Source organism: Bombus bifarius, unplaced genomic scaffold (genome assembly GCF_011952205.1).
Source record: "Bombus bifarius isolate JDL3187 unplaced genomic scaffold, Bbif_JDL3187 scf7180000009145, whole genome shotgun sequence".
Lineage (NCBI taxonomy): Eukaryota > Metazoa > Arthropoda > Insecta > Hymenoptera > Apidae > Bombus > Bombus bifarius.
In genome coordinates, this window is record NW_022884930.1 from 752751 (window position 1) to 763404 (window position 10654).

The 10654-nt window shown below is 34.3% G+C and overlaps 3 protein-coding genes across 4 annotated transcripts; 2 read left to right on the plus strand and 1 right to left on the minus strand.

Moving 5' to 3' along the window:
• Window positions 1-260: 260 nt before the first annotated feature.
• On the minus strand, window positions 261-8818 carry LOC117213930 (dual specificity mitogen-activated protein kinase kinase dSOR1). Its single transcript, XM_033459658.1, has 8 exons — window positions 8255-8818; window positions 7936-8161; window positions 7747-7859; window positions 7533-7644; window positions 3849-4025; window positions 2860-3073; window positions 1326-1492; window positions 261-1233 (listed from the first exon to the last, which is right to left on the minus strand). Exons 1-8 carry the CDS (start codon window positions 8374-8376, stop codon window positions 1117-1119), a joined length of 1248 nt encoding a protein of 415 aa, XP_033315549.1. The 5' UTR covers window positions 8377-8818; the 3' UTR covers window positions 261-1116.
• On the plus strand, window positions 4044-7534 carry LOC117213932 (sodium/potassium-transporting ATPase subunit alpha-like). Its single transcript, XM_033459660.1, has 2 exons — window positions 4044-4632; window positions 4775-7534. Exons 1-2 carry the CDS (start codon window positions 4186-4188, stop codon window positions 7379-7381), a joined length of 3054 nt encoding a protein of 1017 aa, XP_033315551.1. The 5' UTR covers window positions 4044-4185; the 3' UTR covers window positions 7382-7534.
• Window positions 8819-9166: 348 nt separating the features above from the next.
• On the plus strand, window positions 9167-10437 carry LOC117213950 (60S ribosomal protein L17). Of its 2 annotated transcripts, none has more exons than XM_033459697.1 (5): window positions 9167-9254; window positions 9505-9591; window positions 9724-9883; window positions 9961-10131; window positions 10215-10437. In XM_033459697.1, exons 2-5 carry the CDS (start codon window positions 9511-9513, stop codon window positions 10358-10360), a joined length of 558 nt encoding a protein of 185 aa, XP_033315588.1. In that variant the 5' UTR covers window positions 9167-9254; window positions 9505-9510; the 3' UTR covers window positions 10361-10437. The 2 variants fall into 2 exon arrangements, with proteins under 2 accessions (XP_033315588.1, XP_033315590.1); XM_033459699.1 differs by having other exon boundaries at window positions 9189-9254; window positions 9499-9591.
• The last annotated feature ends 217 nt before the right edge of the window (window positions 10438-10654 follow it).

The window sequence follows — 10654 nt, forward strand, 5'->3', positions numbered from 1 at the left end:
CATAATTATTGTAACCATATTATACAACAATTATAATAAATATTATGGTTGATTTTTATATAACGATATTCTAAATACATTATCATTATTATTATTATCGTGAAAGATTTAGAACTTTTCAAAACAGTAGAAATACAAAAGTTTGTATCAATTTGTTGAAATACTATTTTATTTAACTATAATTTGAAATTTTGTTCAATCGCGGACTGATGTTTCATAAAAGATATCATAGCATTCTCGCAATGACTAAATAAAAGTTCTTTTTCAATGGTGTGAATAATGCTCTACGAATGTCAGGTACAAATGTTATACTAGTAACTTGTTCTCTAGTTAACACTTCTCTCTTCAAATTATGTCTTCATAAATCCGATGCCCATATGTATCCTAATATCATCATAGGAAACATAACTTGCCCATGAGTGTACAATAAACGTTAAACTTATAAGGATAATTGTTTATCTTACATACTTTCAACAGAATCATAAGATAAAGGTACGAAATACCTGGAAAACGAAATGAAGATCAAGCACAGTGACGCGTTGCATGCAAATATGTCAATATAATATTTCTGTACTTCACGATAGTCGTATATACATTAGAAATGATCATATTATTCAACCACGTTCTAACACGATTGTTATCGCGACTTCAAAATCAGACTGTAACGTACGATGAAAAATAATTTAATATCAAACAAAAATTCGGCACTTTACGTAAAATACATTCTGATACAATTAATAACTAAAAGCTTATACATTTAAATCACTAAACACGATTATTTAAAAAGGAATAAATCAGTGATACGTATATCGAAACCTATATTAATACTCTTAAGTTCTACTCGATAAATGCTGTCGCTCAAACAGTTTATGAATATTTGAGCAATATTATATAAAATATAGTAAAAGAAAAAACTATCATAAATTCTAGTAAATAAGTCTGTTTTCAAAATCGCGAAAGATTTTCGTTTCATGAATTATTAGAATGCTAAAAAAGAGAAAGAAATGAAATTTATGAACGTCACTGTTTATATTAATCTAACGAAAAGAAACGAAAATTTACTTAAGAGTACTGAACGCGTATATAGGTAGTCAAGTATGTAAGAGTGACATTTATTCAGGATTGTACGTTCGCCAAACGGGTTGGAGTAGTTGGTTGTAGATCCATTGTACGACATACCCAACCAGCGATATCTACATTTTCAGATTCAGCTTTTTTTATCCATTCGTGGTTCTAAGAATAAAAAAAGAAGAGCAATTTAGGAAAGACAAAAGAACAATAATTGTTTCATTTAAATAGACAGTCGTGTGAAATAAAACACATACCATTAACGTTTTTAAATCTGCTCTTTCGGCGGGATTTTTCTTCAAGCAACGATCCACAAAATCTGTAAAAGCATCACTGAAGATACCAGCAGGCAATTTTGGTGGTGGTTCATTTACAATATAATCCAATAATTCAAATATAGCCATTGGTCTTGGGCTACCCGTATCTATAAAAAATATAAAAAAATACAATGTATAAAACATTCCATATAATAGATACAAAAAAAAAAAGAAAATATTAGGTGAAGTAAAAAGTTCTGAGCGCTTTTTCGCTTTATTTCGACGATGAAATTAACATAGTCAAGATTATTCGATTTAGATTAAATATGCGCCGTTTTGTTCGATTACTTTTGTCCATTTTGAAGGCAATTTCATAATTCCGCGGTTGAAGAAGTCCTCGTCCCTATTGGTAAAAAACTTGACCAGCTCATTTTCACAAGCCTCTCTTGAGGCCAGTTTTGTACCATCAAGAAAATTTTGCAAAAACTTAAAAAGGTGATAATCGCTTGGTGCCAGGTCTGGACTGTACGGCGGATGCGATAGAACCTCCCAGCCAAGCTCTCGGAGCTTCTGACGCGTCGTTAAAGATGTGTGCGGCCTGGCGTTGTCTTGATGGAACACAACACCTTTCCTATTGGCCAATTCTGGCCGCTTCTGGTCGATCGCCTGCTTCAGTCTGGTCAGTTGTTGACAATAGAGGTCCGAATTAAGTGTTTGCCCCGATGGGAGCAGCTCATAATGGATGATTCCCTTCCAATCCCACCAAACACACAATAAAACCTTCTTGGCCGTTAATCCACGCTTGGCGATCGTTTGGGCCGGCCCACCGCGATTGGACCACGATCTTTTTCGGCTGTTGTTCTCGTATGTGACCCATTTTTCATCGCCAGTCACCATCCGCTTCAAAAATGGGTCGATTTCGTTACGTCTCAACAAAGAATCGCAGGCATCAATTCGGTCCAAAAGGTTCTTTTGCGTCAATTCATGTGGCACCCATACGTCGAGCTTCTTCTTGAGACCAGCCTTATGCAAATGGTTCCAAACGGTTTTCTGGCTAATCTTCAGTTCCTGGGCAATGGAATAAGTGCTCACATGCCGGTCCGACTCGACGATTTCCATGATTTTATCCACATTTTCGACGATTGGCCTACCAGAGCGTGCCTCATCTTCGACGTCCATATTACCAGAACGGAATCGTTGGAACCACCGCTTTGCTGTTGCATTCGATACTGTACTGGGTCCATAAACAGCACAAATTTTTTTGGCCGCCTGCTCCGCCTTTTCACCTTGGTCGTAGTGGTACTGAAGAATGTATCGAATTTTCTCTTTTTTTATCTCCATTTTCGAACGCTGTAACACACAACTGGCTTCACCGAACACAAAACTGACAAAGAACCTTTTTGATGCGTAATATCACCTTGAAATCGGTGTATACTATGACTCGATGCGATGTGCACATCGTGAGATATGGCTCACTAAAGACATCTAGCGAAAAACGCTCAGAACTTTTTACTTAACCTAATAGTAAACTAACTGTGTCCAGGTGATTGCGTTGTTGGAGTAGAAGCATTATTTGTAGCAACATTCTCCACAGGTGGTTGACCTGGTGGAGAGCTGAATATCGCAGCTAAAGTTTTTTCATCAGGAGGTGGAATTGGATACATTCCAATTGCCATTTCCACAAGTGATAATCCTAGGGACCAAATATCACTTTGTACAGAGTAATGTGTGCCTTGTAATCTCTCTGGCTAAAAATGCAAATATTCATATCAAACATTTTAAGGTGGAACTACAGAAAAGCTACCTCATCTCCAATTTCAATAATTTCGAGATATGTCACATAAATCAACATTTTGAACAACCTTTTCCTATACATATAACTGACGGTCTTGTTTATTGTCCAAGGTATTCACAACAAACTTTTGGTACCATTACATTGAATCCTGCCTATAGATTGTGAGTCTGCGATTCTAAGGTTTTTCAATAGCATGAAATAATAACAAGTTAGTTATGAAAATAATAGACGAATAAACAATTGATATTATTTTACCTAAGCATTGCCGATCTCTTTACAACGTTGAGAAGTCTAACTCAAATCCAATACATTGATGATATTCATTTTTAATTTAGTTATAAATTATAATAGATATATCTTACAGCGTCGCATATGCAGTTGTGCATGAGGCTTTAAGCTCACCCAACTCTCGTTTATAAACAGAAGATAAGATGCCAGCAACTGGCAACCATTACTGACACATATGCTGCCATACAACTATAGGTAGAATTCACGCAATAGTACTGACAGATTTTTACGAAATATCTCGAAAAGTAAGCGAGATCGCCGGTAATACGTATAGGAAAAAGTTGTTCAAAATGTTGAGTTTTACAACGTATGCAAAAATCATTAAAATCAGAGATGAGATAGCTTGTCTGCAGTTTCACATATTTTAATATTCCTTATATATGCATGACATTTATTAAAATTAAAGATAATAATGCAATTATAACTACATAAATTCTTACCGACATATAACTTCTCGTTCCAACAAATGAATTAGCCATGGAATCAATTAATTGCCCGGAGACACCAAAATCACAAATTTTTATTTCTCCAGCACTATTTACCAAAATATTGCTTGGTTTTACGTCCCGATGCATAATTGCATGTTTATCTCGCAAATAGCTCAAACCTTTTAAAACCTGTGACAGAAAACAAAATTGTAATCTACAAGTAGAAAAGGAGGCCATGAAAATGTCTGCCATTAAAAAAGCTGAATTCTGAAAAAAAAAGAAAAAAAAACAGATTTTGCAGAAGTACAATAGCATTATACTTAATGTGGTGAATTTTATATATTTCGAAATGTTCCATGCAGCAAATAAGGTTCTAAAAAAATCACCCAGTCAAATCAGTAAGAAGAAACTTACTGATGAAGAAATCAGGGAACTTCAACAGGAATTGACAACACAAGATCATATGATTCCTTTGGAACAGTTATGTAAGAAATTAAATACCAATGTAGTTACTGGTCTAACTAAAGAAGAGGCAACCAAAGTTTTTCTTGAAGTGGGTCCAAATGCTTTGACACCACCAAAAGTAATTCCGGAATATATCAAATTTATAAAGTGTATGTTTCATGGATTCGCTGGTTTGTTGTGGGTCTGTTCATTATTATGCTATATTTTGTATGGAATTAGCATGGCGACAGAAGGTGAGGGTGGTGGCACAGAATGGTTAGGACTTATTATTATGCTAATCTGCCTATTTTCTGGTTTTTGCTCGTATATACAAGAGAGCAAAAATATAAAGGTAAACAAATCACTCATTGTTATACTGTGGATGTTTATGCATTTACAGGAAGTTTAATCATGTTAAAATGCACAGAGTGCATATAACTTAAAAAACATCCAAAGTATGATATTAATGAATCTTTTTCTATAATATCTTACAGGTGATGGAATCTTTTCAAAAAATGGTACCAACTTTTGCTATGGTAATACGGGAAGGTGTTAAAATGCGGATTCCAGCTGAAGACATAGTCCCAGGCGATTTAGTGGAAATTAAAACTGGCGATAAAATACCAGGCGATATCAGGATTATCGAATGTCAAGGACTTCGAGTTGAAAATTCGAGTATCACTGGTGAAAGCGAACCAGTACCTCGTACAGACTATCCTACCGACGAGAATCCCTTAGAATCCTCTAATGTTGCCTTCTTTTCCTCTTTTGCTGTGGATGGCACTGGTGTTGGAATTGTAATGACTACTGGTGACCAAACAATGATAGGTCGTCTTGCTGGACTTACAACATACCTTGAAAAATCCGAAACTCCCATAGCCAAAGAGATCAAACATTTTGTTCAAATAATCATCACTATTGCTGTATTATTTGGGGTATTATTCTTTGGCTTATCATTGTTACTTACTCCCAACATAGTGAAAGCATCCACTTATTTACTTGGTATCATCATAGCCAACGTGCCAGAAGTTTTATTGGTAACTGTTACTACAAGTTTGACATTAACAGCCCAGAAAATGGCTAACAAGAATTGTTTGGTTAAGAATTTAGAAGCAGTGGAAACATTGGGATCCACATCGATTATATGTTCAGATAAGACAGGCACTCTTACACAAAACAGGATGACTGTGTCCAATTTATGGGTTGGCTTCACCAGATATAATTGTCCCCCTGATCAGATGTTAGGTATTGAGAAAACTTTACTAATGGAGAAACCAGCTTTCCAAGTGATACTCAAGAATGCTACGCTTTGTTTACGGGCAGAATTCACCACTGAATCTGTCTTACTGAAACCAATCGAGGAACGAAATGTGATTGGTGATGCTTCTGAAACAGGTATCCTCAAATTCTGCGAGCACATCCACCCAACGGAGCCATTCCGAGATATGTATCCAAAAGTTGCAGAAATTCCTTTTAGCTCTATAAATAAGTATCACATGTCGATACACAGAGACAACAATGGATATATTATAATCCTGAAAGGTGCTCCAGAGGTGATCTTGGAGAAGTGCACTCACATACTGACTACGGAAGGAGAAACAAAAGAAATGACACCATTAGACCACTCAACATGTCGACAAGCTTGTGAAGAATTAGGCTACCTGGGTGAACGTGTGTTAGCATACTGTGATCTTCATCTGCCCAGTTATACTTATGGTCTAAACTATGAGTTTAACACTGATTCTCCAAGTTCATACAATTTTCCTAATGAAGGTTACAGATTCGTTGGATTAATAAGTCTCTTAGATCCACCAAGACCAGCTGTTCCTGAAGCTGTGAGAAAATGTCGCACAGCTGGTATCAAAGTGATCATGGTAACGGGCGACCATCCGGTAACTGCAATGGCTATAGCGAAGAAGGTCGGTATAATAAGTGAAGAACACGAAACTAGTTACGAGCGTAAGTTAATACAGAGCAAATCGTATTCTCAAATAACCAATTCTGACGAACACGCGACTATCATTACCGGTTGCGAATTACGGAATATGGACACTATAGAATTAGATGACCTTATAAAGAAGTACCAAGAGATCGTTTTCGCAAGAACATCTCCGCAACAAAAACTATATATTGTGGAAAGTTGCCAGCGATTGGGTGAAATTGTCGCAGTGACTGGCGATGGCGTAAATGATTCACCAGCATTAAGAAAAGCAGATATTGGCGTGGCTATGGGTATTACTGGTTCTGACGTAGCGAAAAATGCAGCCGATATGATCCTGATGGACGATAACTTTGCATCAATTGTGACTGGTATCGAAGAAGGTAGATTGATATTTGACAATCTTAAGAAATCCATTGTTTATACTTTGACGTCTAGTGTGCCTGAAATGTTGCCAATGTTGAGCAGTATTCTATTCGTCATTCCTTTACCCTTTATTCTTGAGATGATCCTCTGCATAGATATAGGAACGGATTTACTTCCTGCTATAGCATTAGCATATGAAAAAGCCGAATCTGATATCATGTATCGGCCACCGAGGAATCCTCAATATGATCAACTTGTAAACAAACGTTTAATATCTGTAGCCTATGGTCAGATTGGAATGACTCAATCTTTAGCTGCATTTTACACTTTTTTCTTAATTCTTATGTTAAATGGATTTTTACCTGATCGTTTGGTAGGATTAAGATTAGATTGGGAAAATAAGTCAATTAACGACTTGCAAGATTCTTATGGTCAAACTTGGACCTATGATACTAGAATGGATTTATTAAATGAAGCTCGTACCGGATATTTCTTAACTATCGTTATAACACAACTTATAGATTTGATAATGTGTAAAACGAGAGTTAACTCGATTCTACAGCAAGGAATGGATAATTGGTTTTTAAATTTTGCCTTTATTTTCGAAATTATCTTAACTGGTATATTGCTATATGTGCCAGGAACTGAGAAGATATTTAAAACCATGCCATTGAGTTCTTATTGGTACTGGCCATGTCTACCACTTGGTGCATTTCTTTGGATATATGACGAATTAAGAAGACTATGTATTCGGAAGATTCCTGGTGGAATTATAGAACAGGAAACTTACTACTGAATATTTGTCTAAAGTTCATAACTAATGTTGAAGTATTTCAATTAATGATGTCATCATGGTTTTGTTTATGGAATGCTATCAATAAGTATAAAAGCGAAAATTGTATCCTTGAGCAAAATAGGGTAGAATAACGAAGAGTGAGTGTACTTACTGCTGAAGTAATTGTGCTTAATATAGGTTCTGGAATTCTTCCAGCTTTTTTCAGTATTAAATCTAACGAACCACCATCCATATATTCCATACATATACTAATTTCTCCATCACTATAGTAGGCAAAATATTTTATATTTAATGTAAATATGTTAATGTGTTGAATATGTTAACTTTGTAGGTAATTACTATATTAGATAAAATTACTATATTACCTATAGAAAGCACCATAAAAGCCAACTATGTGTGCAAAATTGCACTCATGCAGAACTTTCAGTTCTCTAATTATTTGTTTCTTAATGGCAGGTTTGACTTCTAAATGTATTAGCTGAAATTATGATCATTATAATACAATAAATTTCAAATTGAAGCAAATAAACACATTGAACATAGATAAGTCACACCTTTCTTGCCATTATAAGTCCATACTTTTTGTGCCTCACTTTCATGACAACACCGCCATTACCAGCACCAAGTTCTCCAAGCTTTTCAAAATCTTCATCACATAATTCTCCGACCTTTTCTTTTTGACCTAAAAAGCTTTCTAGCCTCTTCTTTTGTTCCTCATCCATTTCTAATTCCTTTAATCTTTCTTGAATGGCATCTATGCTCATCTTTCCCATAACTCCGCTGTAATTGAAATAAATGAAAATTAGTATTTGCATATAAATAAATACAATATTTGTCTTTAATAATAAAAATTTTAATGAAAGAATTAATTACTCTGGGATTACTGGCGGCTCAGAATAAATGGGTAATGGTGGTACTGGTGGTGACGGTGACACAACTGGAACTGGTTCTATCGAACCAGGTGGCAGTGTCAAATTTAACTTGTTTTTTGACATTTGGATTGCAAGGTTGAATAACTATCTTTAACAATTCTTACAAATATTACACTTGTCAATAATGTTATTGTAGATTAAATACAGCTATCTAGTCAATCGAAAATTTATTCGATCGAAAGTTTTCTTAATCGTATCTTTAAATTATAATACATATACAATCATATACGTTCTCATTGTGAATTTCATTCGAAAATTTTGTAAGGAGTAGCCCCAGCTCGAAATGTTGTTAAAGCTGAACTGTCAGTCTCCGATCTGTCAAATTCTTTGTTTAATTAGATTTTTTGGCGAGCAACGAAAAAATGTATATTTTGTTTAGAAAAATTGTTAATTTAATAACAACAATCACGAAATAGCACAAGTATGCATATTTTTTACAAATATTGTGCAAATAAGAAGAGGTTATACGAATCTTCCCGGGACAACGACAAACACGTATATTACTCGTTTAAAAAGTTCCTAGAAATAAATTATCTAAAAACTGTAATAATTTGACCTAATACAATAAGACTTCAATTAGAATACAATACTCCCTAATACCATTAATATCAATGTAAACATATAAATAACCATCCATTAATTATAAATTATTATTTAAAATGTGATTAATTTCCATAATCAAGAATTAAATTATTCAAACATGAAATTATATAAAATGTATAGAACTTTCAAGTATAATTCAAAATAAAATTATATATTGAAATTATGGTCTAATCTAGGCGTACTTGTATCATATTTAATTAAAATAAAGTAAATAGTATTGTTTATGGTTTTTTTACTCGACATATTTTAGGTTGGTAGTACGTGCGTCACAGGAAATGTCTTTCTAGTTTCTAGTTACACGCGTGATGCTTTTTCCTTTAAAATCGTGCTGTTAAAAGGTATGTATGACTTGTATAATAGCAATTTTGGAATCTGCTTACATCTTCGATTTCATTTCTACAAGTTCATTAAAACCCTGAAATCTCTAAAGACGTGATACCAAATAATAATATTGTGGAAAAAGTGTAACAAAAATATTTGGTAAACGATAATTATCGGGGACCAAATATAAGTGATGGCAGGGTTAAGTCGCGACAGCTATTGCAAAAGGCCGATGTGAAAAATTATCGTCGACTTCTGTAATTTCAGAACACGATGGGACGTTACTCTCACGAACCAGTAAATGCAAGCAAATCGTGCAAAGCACGTGGATCGAATCTGCGAGTGCATTTCAAAGTAAATAAAACAACAACTATATTTCAAAAAACTTAACCTCACAGTCTAAGTTGTGTTTACAAAATGCTATACTGGAATGGTTTGTTTTATTTAATAAATTTTCTAGTTGTTTACTGCTATTCTATGTTCTAGAATACGCATGAAACAGCACGTGCTATTAAGAACATGCCCCTACGAAGGGCGCAGAAATACTTGAAAAACGTAATTGAACACAAGGAGTGTGTACCATTCCGTAGATTTAATGGTGGTGTTGGCAGGTGTGCTCAAGCAAAACAGTTCGGTACCACACAAGGTAAATCACAATAAATAATTAATAATTTACTAATTCTCTCTAATACTTAAAATTACTTTTATTATCTTTAAATTCAGGTCGTTGGCCCAAAAAGTCAGCAGAATTTTTACTCCAGCTGTTAAAAAATGCTGAGAGTAATGCTGATGCCAGTGGACTAGATCTTGACCGTCTTGTAATTAACCACATTCAAGTGAATCATGCCCCTTGTTTACGTAGAAGAACATATAGAGCTCATGGTCGTATTAACCGTACGTATTTAGAACATTCATTTAAAATATACGCATTTCACAATTTAATCAATAGTTCAGTAAAATTTTGTATGTTTCCATAGCTTACATGAGTTCACCGTGTCACATCGAGGTAATTTTGACTGAGAAAGAAGATTTTGTAGTAAAAAGTCCGGAAGAAGAGCCATCGAAAAAGAAGCTCAGTAAGAAAAAACTCGCCAGACAAAAGGAGAAAATGATGAGAGAATAATTTTAAATATTAGCTCGATATTGAATGTATAATGGAAAAAATGAAAATTACATTGGTCTCGTAATTTTTTCACTTCATTTCTATCCTTTTTCATTATCATGTATGTACATTTTTCTTAACAGAGGAATAAATAATTTGGGCCAAATTCTATTGAAATTTAATAATATTTCTATAATAAAATTTAAGATAAGAATCTAAAGGATTATGGGTACACTATAGAGGAAAAAGCTCAATTTTCTTAAATTTCTTTACTTTCTTTCATAGTTACATTGTTGTTTTACATTTCAGACATTT

Bases quoted from the DNA above. Each gene is read 5' to 3' on its own strand.
- LOC117213932 (XM_033459660.1), top strand. From the start codon at position 4,186: ATGTTCCATGCAGCAAATAAGGTTCTAAAAAAATCACCCAGTCAAATC. The intron at 4,633-4,774 runs GTAAACAAATCA...AATATCTTACAG, and splicing joins AAGAGAGCAAAAATATAAAG to GTGATGGAATCTTTTCAAAA.
- LOC117213930 (XM_033459658.1), bottom strand. From the start codon at position 8,376: ATGTCAAAAAACAAGTTAAATTTGACACTGCCACCTGGTTCGATAGAA. The intron at 8,162-8,254 runs GTAATTAATTCT...TTTCAATTACAG, and splicing joins GAGCCGCCAGTAATCCCAGA to CGGAGTTATGGGAAAGATGA. The intron at 3,074-3,848 runs GTAAGAATTTAT...TTGCATTTTTAG, and splicing joins GAACGAGAAGTTATATGTCG to CCAGAGAGATTACAAGGCAC.
- LOC117213950 (XM_033459697.1), top strand. From the start codon at position 9,511: ATGGGACGTTACTCTCACGAACCAGTAAATGCAAGCAAATCGTGCAAA. The intron at 9,592-9,723 runs GTAAATAAAACA...TCTATGTTCTAG, and splicing joins ATCTGCGAGTGCATTTCAAA to AATACGCATGAAACAGCACG. The intron at 10,132-10,214 runs GTACGTATTTAG...ATGTTTCCATAG, and splicing joins AGCTCATGGTCGTATTAACC to CTTACATGAGTTCACCGTGT.